The 22358-nt window shown below is 41.0% G+C and overlaps 5 protein-coding genes across 7 annotated transcripts; 3 read left to right on the plus strand and 2 right to left on the minus strand.

The window, feature by feature from the left end:
* The first annotated feature begins 4966 nt into the window (after positions 1 to 4966).
* Positions 4967 to 13510, plus strand: KP1 (kinesin-like protein 1). Of its 2 annotated transcripts, none has more exons than XM_088827463.1 (18): positions 4967 to 5295; positions 5551 to 5733; positions 7332 to 7495; positions 7619 to 7762; positions 8221 to 8577; positions 8784 to 8852; positions 8949 to 9173; positions 9328 to 9409; positions 9537 to 9632; positions 9708 to 9887; positions 10106 to 10212; positions 10695 to 10881; positions 10979 to 11138; positions 11232 to 11485; positions 11644 to 11807; positions 11892 to 12062; positions 12437 to 13071; positions 13167 to 13510. In XM_088827463.1, the coding sequence occupies exons 2-18, from the start codon at positions 5577 to 5579 to the stop codon at positions 13324 to 13326; spliced, it is 3312 nt and encodes a 1103-aa protein (XP_088683589.1). In that variant the 5' UTR covers positions 4967 to 5295; positions 5551 to 5576; the 3' UTR covers positions 13327 to 13510. The 2 variants fall into 2 exon arrangements, with proteins under 2 accessions (XP_088683589.1, XP_012848700.2); XM_012993246.2 differs by having other exon boundaries at positions 4996 to 5295; positions 10695 to 10873; positions 10974 to 11138.
* On the minus strand, positions 6264 to 6812 carry LOC105968615 (histone H4). Its single transcript, XM_012993249.2, has one exon. The coding sequence runs from the start codon at positions 6738 to 6740 to the stop codon at positions 6429 to 6431; it is 312 nt and encodes a 103-aa protein (XP_012848703.1). The 5' UTR covers positions 6741 to 6812; the 3' UTR covers positions 6264 to 6428.
* Positions 13511 to 14187: 677 nt separating the features above from the next.
* On the plus strand, positions 14188 to 15693 carry LOC105968614 (GDSL esterase/lipase At5g03980). Its single transcript, XM_012993248.2, has 4 exons — positions 14188 to 14561; positions 14681 to 14829; positions 14921 to 15194; positions 15301 to 15693. Exons 1-4 carry the CDS (start codon positions 14351 to 14353, stop codon positions 15507 to 15509), a joined length of 843 nt encoding a protein of 280 aa, XP_012848702.2. The 5' UTR covers positions 14188 to 14350; the 3' UTR covers positions 15510 to 15693.
* Positions 15694 to 15767: 74 nt separating this feature from the next.
* LOC105968613 (regulatory protein RecX family protein) lies at positions 15768 to 17616 on the plus strand. 2 transcript variants are annotated; one of them, XM_012993247.2, is made up of 6 exons: positions 15768 to 15930; positions 16120 to 16319; positions 16436 to 16556; positions 16688 to 16780; positions 16893 to 16980; positions 17108 to 17616. In XM_012993247.2, the coding sequence occupies exons 1-6, from the start codon at positions 15851 to 15853 to the stop codon at positions 17393 to 17395; spliced, it is 870 nt and encodes a 289-aa protein (XP_012848701.2). In that variant the 5' UTR covers positions 15768 to 15850; the 3' UTR covers positions 17396 to 17616. The 2 variants fall into 2 exon arrangements, with proteins under 2 accessions (XP_012848701.2, XP_088668166.1); XM_088812040.1 differs by having other exon boundaries at positions 15774 to 15930; positions 16433 to 16556.
* A 202-nt stretch (positions 17617 to 17818) lies between these two features.
* LOC105968611 (Leucine-rich repeat receptor-like protein kinase family protein) lies at positions 17819 to 21542 on the minus strand. The gene is made up of 2 exons (XM_012993244.2): positions 18557 to 21542; positions 17819 to 18463 (listed from the first exon to the last, which is right to left on the minus strand). Exons 1-2 carry the CDS (start codon positions 21414 to 21416, stop codon positions 17994 to 17996), a joined length of 3330 nt encoding a protein of 1109 aa, XP_012848698.2. The 5' UTR covers positions 21417 to 21542; the 3' UTR covers positions 17819 to 17993.
* Between the last annotated feature and the right edge of the window lie 816 nt (positions 21543 to 22358).

Raw genomic sequence — 22358 nt, forward strand, 5'->3', positions numbered from 1 at the left:
CTCAAGGGTGGTACATCCACTTACCTTTCAACCCCAAGGGGTTTCACATCCCATCAAGTGTTTCACGTCCCTACTTCAAAAACAGAAAAAATGGTATGACGCGCACGCGCGAACCAATGGCACAACCATGCGCATCCACCTCAGACCATAGGTCTCGAACGCCTCATCCTACAGTGAGCAGTTATCCCCATCCTAAGGTTGGGCATCACCCTTACATTTCAACCCTAAGTGGGTTCACATCCCATCTCAAGGAACGAGGATAATCTCTCTACTCAAAAAATAGAACATCCCCAAGGGGGTGCACATCCGATCTCAAAGAACGAGGATAATCTCCCTACTCAAAAAATAGAACATCCCCAAGGGGGTGCACATCCGATCTCAAGGAACGAGGATAATCTCCCTACTCAAAAAATAGAACATCCCCAAGGGGGTGCACATCCGATCTCAAGGAACGAGGATAATCTCCCTACTAAAAAAATAGAACATCCCCAAGGGGGTGCACATCCGATCTCAAGGAACGAGGATAATCTCCCTACTCAAAAAATATAACATCCCCAAGGGGGCGCACATCCGATCTCAAGGAACGAGGATAATCTCCCTACTCAAAAAATAGAACATCCCCAAGGGGGTGCACATTCCATCTCAAGGAACGAGGGTAATATCCTATTCAAAAAATAAAACATCCCCAAGGAGGTGAATATCAACCAAATAAAAAAAAAATAGAAGAAAAAAGAAGAGAATGAAAAAAGAGAAGAAGAAAGAAGAAGAAAAAAGACACAAGAAAAAGAAGAAGAAAAAAGAGAAGAAGAAAAAAGAAGAAAAAAGAAGGAGATAAAATAAAAAAAATAAAAAATATATATATATATATATTTTAGCCAAGCCGCGCGCCCCCCGAGCCGGCCAAGCCGCCGCGCGCGCGCCCCCCCAAGGCAGCTGTGCGCGCGCGCACCGAGAGAAAAAAAAAAAAAAAAAAAAAAAAAAAAAAAAAAAAAAAAAAAAAGGAGGCGCGCGTGCACCACACGCGCGCGTGGCAGACACGCGTGACGCGCGCGCGTGCACAGCACGCGCGCTTCAGCAAAAAAAAAAAAAAAAAAAAAAAAGAGAGAAGAGGCGCGCGTGCACCGCACGCGCGCGTGGCCGACACGCGCCTGACGCGCGCGCGTGCATAGCACGCGCGCATCAGCAGTAAAAAAAAAAAAAAAAAAAAAAAAAAAAAAAAAAAAAAAAAAAAATTGGAGCGCGCGCAAGCACGCGCGCGCGCTTTCCAAGGAGCCCTTGGACTGCGTGCTCCCATCAAATCGCGCTCAACTTTCACCGTCCTCCACCAAATTGCGCGTAGATTTTGACTCGCTTCTCCAAATCGCACGAGAATTTCAACGCGCTCCACCAAATTGCGCGAGCTCTTTAACGCACCTACCAAATTGCGTTCTCTATGAAATAAAAAAAAAAAAAAAATTTTATTTCTCCACACCATGCCAACGATTAACGCAAGACTACAACACCGATCTACTCTCGACAAGATCCGGTACCCTTTTCAACGTGGCTCCCACATCCTCTCGAGAGTGGGGGGCTTGCGAGACAACTCCCACGAGGAGCCAACTCGCGCAGTAATACAACCCGCAACGAGACAACTCCCACGAGGAGACAGCTCGCTCGGTCCTACAACCTCTTACAAGGAAACTCCCACGAGGAGCCAACTCCCTACGAAACCATAGCGAGTTAACTCCCACGAGGAGACTACTCGCTCTGTCCTATAACCCGTTGCGAGGCAACTCCCACGAGGAGCCAACTCCCTCGGGTCTCAACGCCATAGCGAGATAACTCCCACGAGGAGCAAACTCGCTCGGCCCTACACACTCGTTGCGAGACAACTCCCACGAGGAGCCAACTCGCTCGGAACTACAACCCGTAGCGAGACAACTCCCACGAGGAGATAACTCGCTCCGTCCTACAACCCGCAGCGAGACAACTCCCACGAGGAGCCAACTCCCTCGGGTCTACGAAACCATAGCGAGATAACTCCCACGAGGAGACCATTCGCTCCGTCCTATAGCCCGTTGTGGGACAACTCCCACGAGGAGCTAACCCCCTCTAGTCTCAAAACTACAGCGAGACAACTCCCACGAGGAGTCCACTCGCTCAATCCTACAGCCCGTTGCGAGGCAACTCCCACGAGGAGCCAACTCGCTCGGTCCTACGAACTCACAGCGAGATAACTCCTACGAGGAGACCACTCGCTCCATCCTACGACCCGCAGCGAGGAAACTCCCACGATGAGCCAACTCGCTCGGTCCTACGAACCCACAGCGAGATAACTCCTACGAGGAGACCACTCGCTCCATCCTACGACCCGCAGCGAGGAAACTCCCACGAGGAGCCAACTCGCTCGGTCCTACGAACCCACAGCGAGATAACTCCTACGAGGAGACCACTCGCTCCATCCTATGATCCGCAGCGAGATTACTCCCACGAGGAGCCAACTCGCTCGGTACTACAACCTACAGCGAGATAACTCCCACGAGGAGACAACTCGCTCGGTATCCCAACCCGCAGCGGGACAACTCCCACGAGGAGCTAACTCGCTCGATACTACAAATCCGTTGCAAGGCAACTCCCACGTGCAACCACCTCGCTCGATAATAAGACTCGCTGCGAAACAACTCCCACGAGGAGACAACTCGCTCAGAGCAACCTCAATCCACACGCGCCTAAATCGCGCATCATCCAATGCTCCTACAACTTCGCTGCAAGACAACTCTCTTGAAGAGACAACTCGCTCGCAATGCACTACATAATCGCAATCTCAAGTTAGCACGATTACAACCCTAGAAACACTTAGAGATATTATGAGAATCTATATAGCCTGGCCAGCTTGATTACTCAAAATTTATCTACTTGTTTTCGATGGGTCCTTCATTAAAACGTGGCCACGGTCCAAACATACTTACGACCCACGAGGTCTAACAAGGGGCACGATCCCCATAAAAAAACTCTTGAGAGCCTGATCCCCTCCTCAAGTACATCACGCACAAGGCTATATGTAAACACATACAAGCAACGCGTCAAAACATTGACAATGTCGATAAATAACAACTCCCACGAGGAGAATACTAGCTCCGTGCTACTACATTATCACGAGACAACTCCCACGAGGAGATAACTCGATCAACTCTATTATCCCATGACGAGACAACTCCCACGAGGAGATTACTTGATCCGTGCTACCACATTATCGCGAAACAACTCCCACGAGGAGATAACTCGATCAACTATATTACCCCGCGACGAGACAACTCCCACGAGGAGACAATTCGCTACTACATCGTCGCGGGACAACACCGACGACTCAAATAACTTACATAGCGACAACTTAGTCGCGCTACGCGCCGATGCGCATTCACGCCCCTCCGACACACGCTCCAATGCATTTTCGCACACCATCAGGCCATATGCCAAAGAACAAACACTACAATTTTCACTCTCGACACGATTGAGAACCCATTTCGACATGGCCCCCACATCGACTCGAGAGTGGGGGGCTTAATGATATGCCTAATTGGGCCAACCCAATGGGCCTACAAGTTATTTACCTACTGGGCCACGAGCCCAATATTGAAGACCAATATCACCGAGGCCCAAACACCTTCAAGTAAGGCTTGGGCCCAACAAAGCAAACCCAACCCAATAAACGACATATAAATAGAGGTTTTCCTCATTTTATTAAGGTACGTCCTATTATCTAAGCAATACTACTAATGGTATTCTCTGGACTATTTCTATGATCAGCACGTCTGACTTGAGCGTCGGAGGGGTTTCCGCCGGATCAACCCCCGGCTTAGCATATGTGTTCTATGATCGCAGGTACCTCAGGATCATCAAGTTGTCAAGCTACTGATCTGCTTTGCTCTCCCAGTTCGTTTTCTACACCACCCTAGGTGAGCTAGTAATTAGCATCATCAATATATATTATTACATACATAAATTAGCACATATCTCCATATTTTACAGAGTAACGCTAATAAGTAGTATAAACATGTCGAATTTATTACTTCTATCAATATTCTCGAACAATAACATATAGTTTACCAATTATGGGCGATCCTCGTTTATTAGGGGCAAGGTCGTATCAATATTTAAATGTTTAAATTCTCGGTTGTCCCGTATAAATATATATTTACCGAATTAGAATTAAGCAACAAATATTGAATTCTTGATGGGGATTTTTGTAAGCATAATAAACATTTGATTAGATCAAATAATGAAATTAACTTGGTCAAGAGCTTGTTAATTAGAAGGCTATTTTGTTTCCAAATTCCAATTAGCATAGTTTTACTAATCTCGTTTGACTTCGAACCTGATTTTGACATATTTCTATTTTGATTTTGGCAAAATTTGAAACTCGAAAACGGTAGTTCCTTGGGTTAGCTTTCTAATCCAAATTAAATTCACTAGATTGGATGATGTGTGACAAAGTTATGCATGAATGAATCACATTTTGAATTTTAAATACCTCAATACATCAAAGTTGTGGGCAGTATCTATTGATTCATGTATAACTTTCTCGTCCGGCATCCAATTTTGGTGATTCAAGTTGGATTAGAAAACTAATTCAGAATGCTACAAATTCTATTTTTTCGGATTCTGCGAAATTTGAAATTAAAAATGATCAAAATCACGTTTGAAATCGTAACAGTATTATTAAAGCTCGAACGACATTTATCACACTCGTAATTTATGATATATGAATTTTTACTTTATTTAGTTTTTTTGAAAAGCAAATGAAATTGGTAAATTAGTAAATAGAGAATCGAGATGTTGCCGCCCAGTCCAACGTTCAAAAAGACCCCACCTCGGAGTCAAGTTGGCGAATCCCAGGCCGCCTCCTGTCACGCCACGTGGACTCACGCATTCAAATTGTATCCCACCGTTAAATATAACGGTGGGTCCAGTCCCAACCCCCAAAAGCAGAGACAAGGGGGACGGACGTTTTCTCTCAGGGGCTTTTCTTTCATTTTTTTTAATTTTCCCCTGCCTTAATAATAATACTTGAATAAGCTGCTTCTTTTCTCTCCCATCCTCTGTTCTGCATTAAATGAATTCATCTCTGTTTTTTTTTTTGAATACTTATTTCTCTGTCACGAGTACCCCGTTTGAATTTGCCATTATAGTTCACTTCAGATCCAATTCCGAAAAACAAAGTCGATAAACCGATGATCTTCTTCTTCCCATTTATTTCCGGCAACACTTGATCACCGGAATTCCGACTCGCCGGTTGTCATACATACACATCTCCAGGTAAAATTTAGATATCCACGGATGCAATTAGATCAACCTGACTCTATCTCCTTTGTCAGCGATAATGTTGTTATTAACGAAATATTATATCTTAATTTATTCCATTTGAAACAGTCAGTAGTCTCAGAAAACTACAAACAGGTTGACATATCTACTAGAGAAAAGAAGATGCTCATTCTTTTTTTTTTTCGTAAATTATCGAGCTAAAGTTCAAACTTCCACTGGTGATTGATTGCACGGAATTTCTTTTTTCAGGAAATTAATTAAGGTGTACAAATACAATGCCCCAAGAAAGCCACACCAGCAGCTCGATATTCAACTCTCCAAGCAAGAACTTGAGAGGGCTAAAGGGGTTGATCTACAACACCACTAATACTCTGCACGCAGAAGAAACAATCAACGACCACGAATTAGCTCACAGAAAAGCCGAGGAAGCAGGTACGTATACACTCTTCCAATCCCACAGTTTTAATGTTTCTCGTATGTAGTTCGTATTGCAATTGAACAAGTAATCCATCAAAACGAAAAAGAAAAAAAAAACGAAATTAATTTCCGGAAAGACGAAAAACCAAGATTCCACAATTCAAGCCCAAAAGTTAAAGCGGGTAGCGAATCATGATGTAATGTAGTTGGTGAAGGCAAACGGCCTGTCGAAAAGTTAAAAAAAATTTGTATAGTGGCCCGCCATTGAAATTCATAGTGGTGGGTCTGAGTTTTTTTATCTTTCTAATTTTTAGTTGAATCCATAATTACAAAGAAGCCTTATTAAAGATTAAAGTGGCCATGGTTGTGCTAAGCTTTTAAAACGACGCCGTGTAATCATTGCATTTGCCACATTCCAGACTTGCTATACACGCTGTGGGAAAGAATTCAATCGAGTACTAGCCGACATTACAAATTGCGATGGAATGATTAATCTGCCAATTGGAATTTAGGGTTTGTAAAATTGAAATTAATTGAGAACTGCGTTAGAACAAAAGTAATAAACTCGATTTGATTCAAATAAGAAAAACAGACAAATTGAACAATATCAGATCCCCAAATTCCCTACGTAAACCCTAAAAGTAAACCCTAACAATAATTCCCAAATCTACACAAAATATCACCATCCTCAGCTGTAAATCGAGAAATTCTCAGCCTCCGAACCCGTAGAGGGTGCGGCCCTGCCTCTTGAGCGCGTAGACAACGTCCATGGCGGTGACCGTCTTCCGGCGGGCGTGCTCGGTGTAGGTGACGGCGTCGCGGATGACGTTCTCCAAAAAGATCTTCAGAACGCCGCGAGTCTCCTCGTAGATGAGGCCGCTTATGCGCTTTACGCCGCCACGGCGGGCCAGACGGCGAATCGCAGGCTTGGTGATGCCTTGGATGTTATCCCGGAGAACCTTCCTGTGGCGCTTTGCTCCGCCCTTTCCCAAACCCTTGCCGCCCTTTCCTCTTCCTGACATTTTTTTTTCTCTCTTTCGATGAAATTAGAGAATAATTTTGGGGGTAAATCCTGATTTAGAGTTTACTGCTGTGTGTGAGAAAGTGTTGATTACGGTGGTGAGTTTATATACAGGAGGAGTCCCGTGGATGGGGATATCTGAGCCGTTGGATTATGTTCAGTAATCGGCGGTTGTAAACCGCGATCCGCGTCGTTTTGGTTGCAATTGTTGTGGACCATTGATAAGAAACGGATCGACGGTTAAGATGGCGTGGATTTTGTAGATTTTGGAGTAGGTCTTTTAGATTCCACCTGTAATCCGGAAAGATCGGCTTTCAAAATTTTCATTTCGCGCTTCAACTTTTAGCCGGTAATTCATATTCAGAATTAATTTTTTTTTTTATTATAATAATTTGTAACGGGCCGGCATTGTTTTGGGCCTTATGGCCCGATTAAAGCTTGATGGACTGCCCTTAAAAAAACAAAATATGAAAATTGAAAAAAAAAAAAAAAAAAGGGAAAAATGGTTTGAACACCTAGAACAGAAATTCCAGCTTTGAAGAATTGAAGAAGCTGGAATTTCAACCAGTGTTTTGTGAACGTATAATTTCAGCTTCAAGGAGATACCAGGCGGCGCAATGGCTGCGGCGGATGGACCAAGGCGCGACGGAGGTGCTCCCCGGAGAACCGACGGAGGAGGAATTCTGTTTGGATCTCCGCAACGGACTGATTCTCTGCAATGTCCTCAACAAAGTCAATCCCGGAGCCGTTCACAAGGTACTACAAAATAAAATCGTTAATGTTGGCGAGTTTGCTTGCCTGGAAACCTTCGATCCTTTTTTAGCGTTTGAAAAGCTGTTTATGGTATTTTGAGCTTCTACTGTTTGTGGAAATGTGTAGGTGGTGGAAAATCCGGTGCTGGATGTGCAGGCTACGGAGGCTGCCGCCCAATCCGCCATTCAATATTTCGAGAACATGAGGAATTTTCTTGTTGCTGTTGGCAAAATGAAGCTCCTTACGTTTGAAGCGTCTGATCTCGAAAAGGTTTGCACCTCATTTTGTCGTTGTTGAGATGACAATTCTTTGGCATGTGAAATTAATCTTAATTGTTTAACTTTTTATTTAACGGTTATGGCGATTCTTCTTGCATGCCGTAAAACCGATATTTTTGTTTAGCATTAGAGTGGTTAAGTGGTGGCTTCTTCTGCTGTCGCTTGGGCTTCATGGTTTTGTGTATATAAATGTTGTTATGTTGTCAAACTCATATTATGCATAATGATTGTGCTCTTGTTATTTTTTTGTACTATACAAGTATTAAATATAATGCATGTCGAATAATATTCGGGTTTTTAAGCAATGATATATATATAGTGGTTAGCCTTTTGTGGGTAGTTGTGGTACAATATAGGGAAAGCAAAAGATGCTTTAACGTGATACTCACGGTTCATAACGGTTACTCAACTTGAAATTGATTTGAACTTGAAATTGATTTGAATTTATAGGGAGGTTCATCAGGCAAAGTAGTGGACTGCATTCTGTGTTTAAAAGGATACTACGAATGGAAGAAATCCGGAGGTATTGGAGTCTGGAGATATGGTGGAACAGTGAGAATTACGTCCTTTCCAAAAGAATCACCATCCTCTCTAGTGAGTTGTGAGAGTGCAGATGAGTCAATAGACGAGTCTGAATCATCACAATACGAACAACTAATGGAGTTCCTCCACTTATCGACTGACTCACATGATGAATCCAGGGCAGCCAATGTTCTCACTTTCATGTTCGATCATTTTAGTCTGGCTGTTCTACAGTCTTATTTGACCGAAACCAATGGATTTGATGACTTGCCTTTAAGTTCAATGGTAGGTAAGCTTATTCTCTATTTATTATATGACGATATACCATTCGCTGTAGTTTGGTCTAACTAATGAAGGTTCCCCGAAAAAATATATCTGAAAAGTTCAATTTCTTCATGAGAACACTCCACGTGGAATTGATTACCCAGTGTCTTCTGCACTTTCTAAACATAATTACCATCTGTATTGAGTCTAACTCTGGAAATACGTAGGTAATTGATACTGTGCTGAAGAAGGTTGTTAAGGATTTCTCAGCATTGTTGGTGTCTCAAGGCAATCAGGTGATAGCAGTCGCGGGATCTAATTATGAGCATGACAATTCTGTAATTGATTTACCGAATCAATAGTCTCATTGAATTTATATCTTTGTCTTTCAGCTGGGCATGTTTTTGAAGAAAATCCTGAATGATGATTGCACTCGTCAGACAAAATCTCAATTCTTTGAAGCCATATCAAAGTACCTAAGCAAAAGGAGTAGCCTTGTATCAAGAGAAATTTCCAATTTCTGCATTTGTGGTGGAAAAGGTGATGGCACATGGCAAAAGAATATGTCCTCTCGTGGCAATATAGAACTACTTGATCTTCAGCACAGGCAGTTAGAGGTATTAGTTAAACTTTTGGGGTACCAGATATGCGTCAAATGTTAATATGTAAAATGCAACTTTGCATGGTATAGTTATAAAATATGACCTTCCCCTCTCATGTGAATATACTAGTTTCAACTTTCGACTGTTTTAACATATTCCAATTTTTCAGGATCTAAAAGCTCTTTTTAAAGAGACAAAACAAGAAGTACACCGAGTTCAGTTAGGATGGGAAAAAGAACTCCAATGCATGGGTGAGACTCAAGCTATTTTTCCCTCCATTTTTGCTTGTGTAAACTGTTGTACATGAAGAACTTGTGTTAATGCCGTGTTGTTGCATACATCTTATCTAGTTTATTAATATAGTGTTTCCTTTAACAGGGCACCATGTTAAGGGTCTAGAAGTGGCCGCTTCATCATATCACAAAGTTCTGGAAGAAAACCGTCTTCTCTATAATCAAGTTCAAGATCTAAAAGGTGAGCTATCCAATTTAGTAGAGACTGTCATTGTGAAGAATACAAGATAATATTTACAGAATGTCTGCTTAACAGGTACAATCAGAGTTTACTGTAGAGTAAAACCGTTTCCCTCAGGCCAATCTAATGCGCAGTCCACAGTTGATTATATTGGTGAAAATGGAAATATTATAATTGTCAATCCCCTGAAGCAGGGTAAAGATGCAAGGAGGGTATTCTCATTCAATAAGATTTTTGGGACAAATGTGACACAAGGTATGTCCTTGTCAATCTTTTTTTGAGTTGATATTGCAATTTGGCCACCTTAAAATTTAAAATCAGCAAGATAGCATTCACCAGGAATCATTGACAAACTATAACGTCATTCTTAACATTAAAAAATCAGAATAACATAAAAGCATATAGCTCCATCACCTTCATCATTGCTATGCAGCTGAATTTCTGAAAATATCTCATTCTCATCTGTTTTGCAGAACAAATATATGGAGATACTCAACCATTGGTGAGATCTGTTCTAGATGGGTTTAATGTTTGTATATTTGCTTATGGTCAGACGGGCTCTGGGAAGACATACACAATGGTACATCCAGTAACCACTTCCATTGTGTTATCATGTTCTGAAAATACGACGTCATGAAAAACAGAATACATAGTTCTGTCAGCATAAAATCGTAACTTACCATTTAGGGGGGCATGTATCAGTTTTTGTAATCATAACTTACCATTGGGGGCATATATCAATTTTGTCTTGCGATCACTGTGAACATTTTACATCTCTTCTATGAAGTTTTCGAGAACAACAGTATAATCTAGATCGATTTGTATTTTTCCTTAACCACTCATCGCTGACATATCTAAATACCTATAGGTATTTTTCCAGTGCATAATGATGTTAAGGTATATAAATATTTCTTTTGGAATTTTGACAAGAACACTGTAGATGGTTTTCCTCGGACACTTGGGTTATTAACTTATAGCATGACCATCATGACCATGAAACATAGCATGTTTCTGTTCTCTACATCTTTCAGACATATTAATCATTACATTCCATGTCAACAGAGTGGTCCAGACTTAACGACAGAGGAGACCTGGGGAGTCAATTATCGTGCTCTGCGCGACCTGTTTCACATTTCAAACGATAGAATGGACGTCATAGAATATGATGTTGCAGTCCAAATGATTGAGATATACAATGAGCAAGTGAGAGATTTGTTGGTTTCTGATGGAAGTAATAGAAGATATCCTTGTGCAGATTTGTTTATTATTATTTTTTGGTGGTTATGTGCTGTAGTTAAATATCTATTCACAAGATTTAGAAATGTCCTTAACTGCCCATACATTAGATATTCGAAATAATTCTCAGCTTAACGGTCTCAATGTTCCTGATGCGAGTCTGATTCCTGTAAAAAGTACTCAAGATGTTCTTGATTTGATGAGAATTGGACAAAGAAATCGTGCAGTGGGTGCCACAGCTTTGAATGTGCGAAGTAGCCGATCCCATAGGTGATTTTTCTTCTAGAAGTTTATAGTTTTGTGCATGACATGTGTCCTTTCATTGCTTCTTTGATCATATTTGGCTGAAGCGCTTTCTTGCAGTATTTTGACAGTTCATGTCCGAGGAAAAGAACTAGTCTCAGGTTCCATGTTAAAGGGTTGCCTTCACTTAGTAGATCTAGCTGGCAGTGAGAGAGTAGACAAATCTGAAGCTGTTGGTGAGAGATTGAAAGAAGCACAGCATATTAACAAATCTCTCTCTGCACTCGGAGATGTCATTGCTTCTCTAGCACAGAAGAATTCTCATGTACCTTACAGGAATAGCAAGCTAACTCAAGTGTTACAAGATTCTTTAGGTAAATCATCAGACTCACAAATTTATGTTAACATTTACTTTTAGATACGATGATTCAGTTATTGCTATGATGCACTTAATTATTGACCTAGCTATAATTATGTCAACGACTATGCCAATTCTGAAGACATTGGTTTTTTCTTGTTATTTTTTCGACAGGGGGGCATGCTAAGACACTGATGTTTGTGCATATAAACCCCGAGGTTAATTCTCTAGGGGAGACAATTAGCACTTTGAAATTTGCTGAGAGAGTTGCTACGATAGACCTTGGAGCAGCCCAGTCTAATAAAGAAACCAGTGAAATTAGAGAATTTAAAGACGAGGTATGTTCCTCTACAACAATGCTTCTAAATTGGCTTTGATCTTGTTAATGAGCTCATATTGCTCTTTCTTCATGTTTTCTTAAGATCTCAAACCTTAAGCTAATGTTGGAAAGAAAGGAAGCCGAATTGGAGCAGTTGAAAAGTCGCACAAATATTAGAGGCGCAGTGTCACCTCCTCGGCTACCTAAATTCAACAACAGTGCTGGTTTAAAGGCTGAGATCAGTCAACAGCATGTTGATACTCACAACACAGAGGTAATTACAAAAAGTTATTGTATCAACATGAAAATTGTAAAAAAGTATTCAAGATTAACCAATTTTTCAAAAATCGAATTTGAATCACTTTCATTGACTTTTTTTATTTGGTAACAAATGAAAGGAAAAAAAAAAGAAACATTTGCTTGGAGTAAGGTTAAAGAGATTTTGAACCATTGTGGTTTTTGGTGATGGCTAATTTGGGAAAGTGTTGAGGCTTCTTCGAATTGCAATGTTTCGGTTTATAAAAGCTTCATCCGTAAGGCATATCTGGCATGATTCTGTGGTTTTTGAGTTCATTAATGGCTTAGGCATGCTTTTTGTGAGACCGACCACAGTACTAGGTACCTCATCTATTTTACGGTAAATTTCAGGCAAGAAGCTGTTCCTCTGGTAAGCAGAGAAGATCTCGATTTCCCTCAAAATTCATGGACAAGGATGTTGTGCCAAAAGTACCCCTCCTACCTGAAGAGAGATCATTGTTAGGCTCCACAAAGCCTAGATCTCCATCTCCTCCTCCAATCAGAAGATCAATATCCACCGGCAGAGCTGCTCTAATGAAACCTAGAATAAAGTCCGAAGCACTTGAAAATTCACCAGTCGTAAAAGTACCCTTTCCAGCAAGTCTCTCAGTCAATAAATCCGCAGCTAATCTGGCTCCAAGTTTACCATCTACAGTGAATGCATTTCCAGATGCTTTGAACAACCACCAGAGGGTTACAGTGCGAAAAGTTCACTCGGAAAACGAAGACGAACAATTCAAGCAAGCCCTGAACGTTCGACAAGGCGGTATCAGAAAAACTAAACCAGAGAGTAAGGTAAAGACCAAACAATATTTATCAGCTAAAGCTCAGAAATCTAGTGTTGCACCAGAGACTCTTCTTCCTGACGTGGGCCCGGATAAAGTAATGGAGGAGACTCGAAAAATTGATCTTCCAGATTCTGAAAACACTAGGCTTAGGAAGCTTCATAGAAACTTCGCAAGGAACTCTCAAAATGTAGAACCGAGGTATGGCACAAAATTATACTTATGAAATTGTTAAACTACGATTATTTTTTTACGTTATTTTGCTTAATTTTGTCGACGTGCTCTTTTTCAAACAGAGAAATAATCCAGGTGGTGGATCCATTGTTGGGCGGGTACCAGGAAAATAAACTTCCCAACAGTGTAGTTCCGAATGGGAAGGAAGCAGGCCATTCGTCTGTGCCTGAATTTCGACGGAGTAAATCTACGCCTCGAGGAAAATTTATCACTGGACTATAAAGAAGAATTCAGAGCATATTTGATCATGAGTATATTTATTTGTACAAATCTCTCTCTCTCTCTCTCTCTCTCTCTCTCTCTCTCTCTCTCTCTCTCTCTGAGATGTGTTTAGCGTTCTATATTTTTGAGGTGTACACGATACATTTATTTCTTCACGTCCATATTTCTCAAGATAATGAGTTTACTCTTGTGCCCCCCACAATACCAATTTAAACTTCATAAATATTAGGGTAAATTGCAACCACCCCTGATGTATGGTCAAATTACGAAAACCTCCTCCTGTTTGGGTAATTACAACCACCTCTCAATAATAAGTCTTCTTACACGTTCATGCGGTTTCAAATTTAGTGGAATCTTCGAGATTATGTGGAATGTTATCACTTTTGTATCTGTTTTGTCCCATTCGAACTCTACATTTTGAAGTAAGATGATCATAATATGTGTTTTGTGGCTTGTATATATCAAATTGTGGTGTATCAGAAACTGTATTTTTACACAAAACGAGTACAAATTAGAGCAAATTCTATGAAATCTATATGATTATGTTGAATTTAACACCATAAGAGTGGAGATGTAAGAAAAAATTATAGTTGAGGGGTAGATGTAATTATCGAAATAAGAGGGGTTTTTTCGTAAATTGACCATACCTCATGGGTGGTTGTAATTTACCCTAAATATTAATTGAAGGTCGAAACAACAAGCTGCTGTTAAGAAGATAAGAGACTTTTAACTTATTAAAGTAATAAATATATCTCGAGAAAAAAAAAACAGAAAAAGAAAAGGGTAATCACTAATCACTAGTAATTCTAATCCTAATAGAAGATGTCAAAAAAGTTAATCATAATAAGAAGTTTTGTTATACCCAAATATTAAAAACAGAAGTAATATTAAATCTAATAGAATTAGGACTCGAAATTTATGTATTATAAATACAACTGCACCCTACGCTATTCTTCATCATTCTCTCAATCTTGCTTTCTTTTATACTTCTCTCTCTCTAGATTAATTATAGATTAATTAATTAATGGCTTCATCGATGAAGTTTATGTTTTTAGTTGTGGCTTTCCTTTTCTTCTTGTCACAATATTCTGTTGCTGCTCAAAATAGTTGCTCGTACGATTACATGTTCGAAGGTCAATACGCTACTCGCGACTACAACGGTAACTTGATCAACCCTCCACCCCCCAACCGTCCCATGTACATCTCCGCTAATTCAGTTTGTCACGATCCGGCAGGTAAGTTTGATCGATCGTATATCAATGTTTCGTTAATTGATTGATTTTTGTGTTTTTCTTTAATTAATCTTTGATTTCGATGAATCTTACAATTAAAGAATCAATTTTCAATTTTTCAGATTGTAGTGATAAACTTGAAACGAGTCTTGCTTTCATCGGACTAGTCAGCCAGAACTTTTACAACGATGCGATCTTACAAAGGAAAACGATACCAGAGTTGAAGAGCATGATCCCGGTCGTTGTTAGCTCGGCTATTGATATTGCTAGGGTACGTAATTTATATAAATATTTATATACAATATATATATAGTATTCGACATGCTTATTGATTTGTGTCGTCGTTGGATTTTAATTTGCAGGAACAAATTGATTCGGGGAGTCAAAGAGTAATTATTCCCGGATACATCCCACTCGGATGTCTCCCTATCTATAAAACCGTATTCCAAACGAAAAACTTGGCGGCATACGGCTTAAGCCATTGTCTGAAGCGATTCAACTACTTGACGAGGTCACACAACGAACAACTGCAAGCAGCCATAGCCAAACTCGCACGAGAGAGGCCAAACGCGGTAGTAGTCTACGCTGATTTCTACAACGCTTACCTATATCTCCTCCGTGTCGCTAGACGTAACGGTACGTCTCGATTCAAAACAAGCTAGCTAGTATTTCTTCGATTTGTTTGAAATTTTAGTAGAATAAAAAAAACAATTTAAATATAATTTATAATGTTTGGATGCAGGATTTGAGATTAAAAAGGCTTGTTGCGGAAGGGGAGGCGATTACAACTACAACATTAAAAGAACGTGTGGAGCTACGGATATTCCGCAATGCCCCGATCCCGAACGTCATGTAAACTTCGATGGCGTCAATTTGTCTGAAATCAGCCACAAAATCATGGCTAGTCGATTGGCGACCCTTATCTTACCCAAGCTTCAATGCCGTTTCTGAAGCACTACAACCGTCAGCTAGATTAATTTTTCGGAGCAGGATTTCTTGTACTAGTTTACTTATATCTAATTTTACTCATTGCAATATTTAGAAGGATAAACTCTAGATGTTAGGTTTGGTATATTCGTGTACTTTACACTTAATTAATAATTAATAAGAATTTTAATATTCATATTCGTGTACATATGCAGTTACTTTTATTTTTACTTATTATTATTATTAATTAATTTCTACTAAGTAACTTATTAAGAACGAAAAGGACAAAATTAGTAACTAACTGTAAGGATAAAGAACCCCCAAATCAATTTTGCAGCTCATGATCTAGGGTTTGAGATCTGAACATGGCGTTCTTAATGGGGAATTTCGTCCACGTCACTGTAGCTGCAACGAAACTCCATTACCGACTGTTTCTCATCCCGTGGTCAGTTTCTTCTTCATTCTCTCGACTTTATTTTTGCTTTTATCGTGAAAATTGAGAATATCAATTGTAGAACACAACAGTAACTCGAATTATTCGAAATTGAAGTGATGAAAAAACATTATTAATCTTGCTGCTGGAAACGGCGAACACGCAGTCATTGTATATTTCTTTGAAAGATTTGATCTTTAGGGTAAGAAGGAACAACTTCATAAGTTGCTGCGCGAAGGCAAGAGATTACAGTAGCTCTTTTCCAGTGAAATACATACCCAAGGGATCTTCCAAAAACGAAGAAAATGTAGTTGATTCTTTGCCTGTGAGGTGTTTGAAGAAAAGTCACAATGGGCATGAGTTGAGTGTGAAAGCAGCTGTTGATTTTTCCAAGAATTTAGGTATGGTTTAAATACACTAGCTTATGTTTATGTGGAGAAGTTATTACACCAGCATATTTATCATGTGGGAAGTGACATTGTTCTTTTATATGTTATGTGGGAATATCGAACAGTAGGCGAAGAAGTTGATGAATTCGTTGAAGAGCCTGACAAGATTGTTGAAGATAGTAGTAAAAAATGCAGCGGAATGCAGTCGAGCGATGTGGAGAAGTCGGCGATTAAGTTACTTGGTTCCAGGTTAATTATTCGTATAACTTAGAATGCTCCGATTTTCCATCTCTCTTACTGATTACTTAGTTAATCTTTTGTGTTTCTCCCTTTTGGTATATTAGTTATGGTTTATGTTCTTTAAAGATGTATTATTGCAGAGCGTACACGGCTCTGGAGCTGAAAAAGAAACTACAAGGAAAAAGGTTTCCGATCGAAATTATTGATGCAGTGATAACAGACTTCCAGAGCAGGTGACCTGCACAGCCGAAAGCACATGTTTCTCAATCATAATTTCTTAAATGAAACACAAATTAAATTTCTTTCATCTGCCCTAATTCTTGTTTTTTTTTTATTTTATTGTAGGGGTCTGATTAATGACTGCCTATACGCGGAAAGCTATTCTCGATCTAGATGGTCTTCCTCAAGCTGGGGCCCTCGACGAATCAGACAAGTAAATATTAATTCTATGCTATAATATGCTATGAACTGTCACGAAATACGTATATATACTAATTGCCTTGTACTCCATAACCTAAAACCAGATTTGTCTCTAAATCGTAACATAATTTCTTAATTAGGCACTATTCAAGAAAGGGATAAGTCAAGTAGACGCCGAGAAGGCAATAAAACTCGTGTTTGAGAATAAGAGTGAAGAGGGCGAAGATGAGGATGAGGATAAAGGAATTGCTATGTCGAAAATATCGATCGATCAGTTATATCTACAGGCTTCGAAGCAATGGCAGAGAAGTAGTGGGGCATCTCAAGAAACACGGAAATCGAGAATGGTGCGTTGGCTTCAGTACCGCGGTTTTAGTTGGAGCGTAGTTGCGTTTGTATTGAAGAAACTGGAATCTGGTGATAGATAGATAGATAGATAGATAGATAGATAGATGAATGAATGAGTATGTGGCATTTTGTCAGTCTTAATTAAGTGGTGTAGCCTGGACTGGTCAAAATGCAGCTTAAATACATGTAGTAAATGATGAAAGGAACCTTTGGGAGGAGTGTTGCATTCTGGTTGTTGAATGCCATTTCTGTGTTTCAGTGCCGTAACATGTGCGGTGGTGGCATCTTCGTTTCGTATTTATTGTCCGAAATGTTTTTTTTTTTTTCTGACGATGATGCCCATAAATACGGGTAGAAATCAGACGAATGGGATCGGAATCATAACTTTTTTTCTTATTTTTTTTTTCGGAAGTGAAATTAGTTCCAAATCTGTTTCCGTAAGACTTCGAGCAAATTGAAAATCGAAATTTGGGAAATTGAAATGAAAAAAACTTGTTTCAGAATTTTTATGCAATAAATTTCAATTTTTCTTCCCCTTTTTTTTGTTACACAGAGTAGTACATATTCTTAAGTCAACCAGTAACTATTACACTCTACAAAATCTATTAACAAGAAATACCATATGTTAATGCTCTAATAAATTCTCCTACAGAGGCAGATAGGTATGCACAATTAAAATCAAACAGAATCATCAGAGAACACGAAAGAGCAGCTAGACGACCCTTGCGAAACCACCTTCTTAGGTGGCAGCAGCGTCGGCGATTTAGGAGCTGCCGCCGCCGACAAACTCGCCTTCAACAAGTCATCTTCCGACCTAACGGGGTCCACAGACCGAATCTCCTTCAGCATGGCCACCACATCCTTCATCATCGGCCGGTCATCCGCCCGCGTGCTGAGGCACAGAAAAGCAACAGCCAGTGTCTGCAGCATCTCGTGCATCTGCGGGTCGGCCCTACCCTTCAGCTTCGGGTCGAGTACCTCAACCGGGTCGAGCTTCCCCTGCAAGTGATCTCGGACCCACTGAACTAAATGGGCCCCGCCCGGCAACCCTGGATCCAACGGGTGCCTCCCCGTCAGAACCTCCAACAGCACCACGCCGAAGCTGTACACGTCGCTCTTCTCCGTTATCCGTTGCATCGAACCATGCTCTGCAAAATAAAACAATAAATATTAAAAAAAAATCTTCTCAATAATTTAAACAAGAATTAAATGTTAATTAAATTAATAAAACATTTTTATACCTGGAGCCATATAGCCATAAGAGCCAGCTAAATGAGGCCGTTGACTCTGTTTTGCATCGTCCGAATTATCCGAGTCGCCATTAATTAGCCTCGCAAGGCCAAAATCGGCAAGATAAGGCTCCATTCGACGCCCTAATAACACGTTCATCGCTTTAACATCCCCATGCATAATCGGGGGCACACAGTCATGGTGTAAATACGCAAGCGCGTGCGCGATTCCGACAACAACATCGTATCTAGCTTCCCATTCTGCCCCTCCTTTACCAGCTCCATGAAGGAGCGAGCTCAAGCTCCCGTTAGGGAGATAATCGTAAAACAACAATTTCAACGTCTGGTTCGAACCCCAACCTAGGAGCCTCACAATATTCTTGTGCCGGATCGAACCTAGAGTTCTGATTTCCGAACCAAAAGCTCCGGATTCTTCCGAAGACCACATTTTTTTGACCGCTAGCGTCTCGCCATCTGGCACTGTCACCCTGTACACCACTCCCGAGCTTCCAGTTCCGATCACGTTTGAAGAAACTAGGTTTCTTACTATGTCGTCGATCGAAAACTCCAGCTTCTGATAAAATGTCATCTCCCACGTTTCGTTTTCCATCGACTTATTATTTTTATTCGCCATGTGTGTCTTGGCCAAGACATAAACAGCGAGTAGAACAAGTACGACGCTGATGCTGACTAGGATTCCCATTGCTAGCTTCATGGTGGTCCGGGCCCCGCGGCGGCTGTGGGAGTCCATCGCATCCGCCGGAGTTACAACGCCGCCGCCGGAGATGCGCAGGTCTTTGTTTCCGGCGAGGTCGGTCAGGGGAAGCTTCTGGAAGAAGGGAGTGTCGGGCAAGTCGCCGGAGAATGCGTTGAAGGAGACATTGAGGGAGACGAGGTTTTGGAGGGTTTTGAGGGCGTCCAGTTTTCCGGTGAGGTTGTTGTAGGAAAGATCAAGAACTCCTAGTTTCACGAGGCTCGAAAACTCCGCCGGAATCTCGCCGGAGAATTGGTTGCAGCTGAGATTTAGAGAGATTTCGAGCGACGGGAGCCGGCCCAATTCCGCCGGAATCTCGCCGGAGAAACCGTTGCTGCCGACATCCAACAGCTGCAGCCTGCTACATGACACGATCTCCGGTGGGATTTCACCGGAGAGCTGGTTTTTTCCGAGGTTGAGCTTGGTTAGTTGGGAGAGGGAACCAATTGTCGGAGTGAGTGGGCCCGTAATCCTGTTGTCGGAAATGTCAACAAACTGTAGGCTTTTGGGCAGAGTGTTGTCAAGAAGAGGGCCACTAAATCCATTCGAGTGAAGATCAAGAAACTCCAGACTTTCGCAACCCGAAATGGCGGGGGTAATCGCCCCCACGAGGCGGTTATTGCTCATATCAAGAAAATTCAAACTCTTCAATTTTCCGATTTCCGATGGAACAGTGCCGCCCAATTTGTTGTCACTGATCCTGAACCTGTACAAGTTCGTACAGTTTCCGATATCCGGCGGTATAAAACCGGCAAGATTATTCGAAAGCAGGAGCAACTTCGTAAGATTCGTCAGCCCGAAAATCTGGTTCGGCACCGAACCGAAGAGGCTATTGTACGAAAGATCAAGCGCTTGGAGATTCCGGCATTCGGACAAAGATTCCGGAATATTCCCTGTCAAGTTATTCTTCCAGGCGAAAAACAGGGTCAAGCTCGTTAACTTCCCAATGTTCGCCGGAATTTCGCCAGAGATGCCATTGTTGTCGACCTCCAAATGAGTGAGAGATGTACAGTTGGTTATTTCATTAGGTATTGTGCCCGACAACTGATTCACACTCAGCTGCAATTCTTCGAGCTTCGAAAGTTTTCCGATGGTCACCGGAATGGGTCCGGTCAGCAGATTTTCTGACAAGTCCATGACTTTCAACTCTCTGCAGTTTCCGAGCTCCGGCGGAACCGTACCCACTAAGGCGTTCTGCCATAAGAAGAGGCTCTCGAGCTTTTTGAGCCCGCCGACACTCGTCGGAATCGAGCCGGTGATCGAATTCTGATACAAATAGATGTTCTGCAAATCGGTGCAATTGCCAATTTCTTCCGGGATCGGACCGGACAAAAAGGAAGTGTATATCGCAATCGTTTGAAGCCTCTTCAGCATTCCGATCGTCGGCGGGAGACCGCCGGAGATGCCGGTTTCCGCGAGGCCGAGGAGAACCAAGTTGGTGCAGTTCCCAATCTCCGGCGGCAATTCTCCTTTCAGGTTTTGATTCCCGCCGGCTCTCAGCGCCTCGAGGCTGCTCAGCTTTCCGATGCTTTTCGGGATTTCGCCGCCGAGCTGGTTGTCGAACAGCATGAGGTTTTTCAAGCTCGAAAGATTCCCAATCTCCAACGGAATATTCCCCTGGAGAGAATTGGTGTTGAGTGACAAGAACTGCAGCTTCTTCAACCGGCATATCTCCGCCGGAATCTCGCCGGAGATGGCGTTGTCGCTTATATCAATCATAACCAGCTCGGAATAGTCCCCGAACTCCTTCGGGATTGCGCCGGTGAGATTGGTCGACGATAGAATGAGAGTGTTCAGCGATTTCAACGCCTGTAAATTCGCCGGCAACGGGCCCTGCAAGTCCAGCGATTTCAGGCTTATCTTCTCCACGTGGCCGCCGGAATCGCAGTGGACGCCGAACCAGCGGCACGGGTTAAGGTCGGAGGAGTTCCAAGAATCGAGAACAGTGGTGGTGGAGGCGTTCAAGGTATTCCGCCATGTGAGCAGAGCTTGGCCCTGGTCGTCAATGGAACAGCAGCATGGAAAGAGAAGAGAGAGAAAGAGAAAAAGAAAAGAGAAAGAGAAGAAAGTATCGGGAAAAGGAAAAGGAAAAGGGTTTTGTTTAAGAGTTGCAGACATGGCTGCAAGTAAATTGATCACTTCTTCGGGATTGTTGAGAACGGAACCCCATGGTTTTGTTTATACATGAAAACCAGAGATCTCGATCCATCACCACTTTCTTTTTTCTCTATTATTTATTTATTTCTCTATTATTTATTATTTATTATTTATTATTATTTTCTTTTCTTTTTTGTATAATTAATTTTTAAGGGTTTTTTTTTTTCTTTTTTTAATTTGCAATCTTTCAATTGTTGTCCAGGTAAGTTGTTTGGATTTTAGCTTATTGAATATCCACTTATTTGTGCTCTTTATATATTATTATTAATTTTTTTATTTTTTATTCAGTAACGAAGGAACGCGCGGCCGATTGTATAGGTCGCAATTAACTGTATAAGTGCACTGGGTAAACCTACACTCTTGTATAATAATTTGCAAAATTTACTAGAAACGTAAACCACATTAAGGTTAACCATGTCTGACAAACTCGATCTAACGACCGGAGGCAGGAGATCCAAATTTGGGTCAATAGTTCACTTGCTTCAACGGTTGGGTCTTCCCTTAGGCGATTATTATTATTATTATTATTATTATTATTATTATTATTATTATTATTGGATATAGTTTGCTTTTGGAAGCAGTGGCAGAAGAAAACTGGTGACTTGTAATTGCCCTGTAGATTTATATTTTACCTCAAATTTTATTGTTTGTTCCTTTAAAAGAATGTCTTTTTCCTTGGTTTTTACATAACAAGTATAATTTAAATTAATTTTCAGTCATAATTAAAATGTAATATATTGAAATATATTATTCAATCTGCATTGATTCCACCACTGCTAACAAAAAATAAATATAGGAAAACTTAAAGTCAAATAACAATTTAGTTATTTCTTTATGTCTTCTATTGGGAATTTATTATTGTGAAGTTAATACTGATTTAGTTGTAAAAATAAATATTATTAA

Source organism: Erythranthe guttata, chromosome 13 (assembly GCF_056151865.1).
Source record: "Erythranthe guttata isolate IM_541 chromosome 13, IM_541, whole genome shotgun sequence".
Lineage (NCBI taxonomy): Eukaryota > Viridiplantae > Streptophyta > Magnoliopsida > Lamiales > Phrymaceae > Erythranthe > Erythranthe guttata.

Coding starts and splice junctions, on each gene's coding strand:
- KP1 (XM_088827463.1), top strand. CDS start 5,577: ATGCCCCAAGAAAGCCACACCAGCAGCTCGATATTCAACTCTCCAAGC. Junction 11,139..11,231: donor CGAAGTAGCCGATCCCATAG/GTGATTTTTCTT, acceptor GCTTTCTTGCAG/TATTTTGACAGTTCATGTCC. Junction 12,063..12,436: donor TTGATACTCACAACACAGAG/GTAATTACAAAA, acceptor GGTAAATTTCAG/GCAAGAAGCTGTTCCTCTGG.
- LOC105968615 (XM_012993249.2), bottom strand. CDS start 6,740: ATGTCAGGAAGAGGAAAGGGCGGCAAGGGTTTGGGAAAGGGCGGAGCA.
- LOC105968614 (XM_012993248.2), top strand. CDS start 14,351: ATGGCTTCATCGATGAAGTTTATGTTTTTAGTTGTGGCTTTCCTTTTC. Junction 14,830..14,920: donor CGGCTATTGATATTGCTAGG/GTACGTAATTTA, acceptor TTTAATTTGCAG/GAACAAATTGATTCGGGGAG. Junction 15,195..15,300: donor CCGTGTCGCTAGACGTAACG/GTACGTCTCGAT, acceptor GTTTGGATGCAG/GATTTGAGATTAAAAAGGCT.
- LOC105968613 (XM_088812040.1), top strand. CDS start 15,851: ATGGCGTTCTTAATGGGGAATTTCGTCCACGTCACTGTAGCTGCAACG. Junction 15,931..16,119: donor CGACTGTTTCTCATCCCGTG/GTCAGTTTCTTC, acceptor TTTGATCTTTAG/GGTAAGAAGGAACAACTTCA. Junction 16,781..16,892: donor ATAACAGACTTCCAGAGCAG/GTGACCTGCACA, acceptor ATTTTATTGTAG/GGGTCTGATTAATGACTGCC.
- LOC105968611 (XM_012993244.2), bottom strand. CDS start 21,416: ATGTCTGCAACTCTTAAACAAAACCCTTTTCCTTTTCCTTTTCCCGAT. Junction 18,464..18,556: donor TTATGGCTATATGGCTCCAG/GTATAAAAATGT, acceptor TTTATTTTGCAG/AGCATGGTTCGATGCAACGG.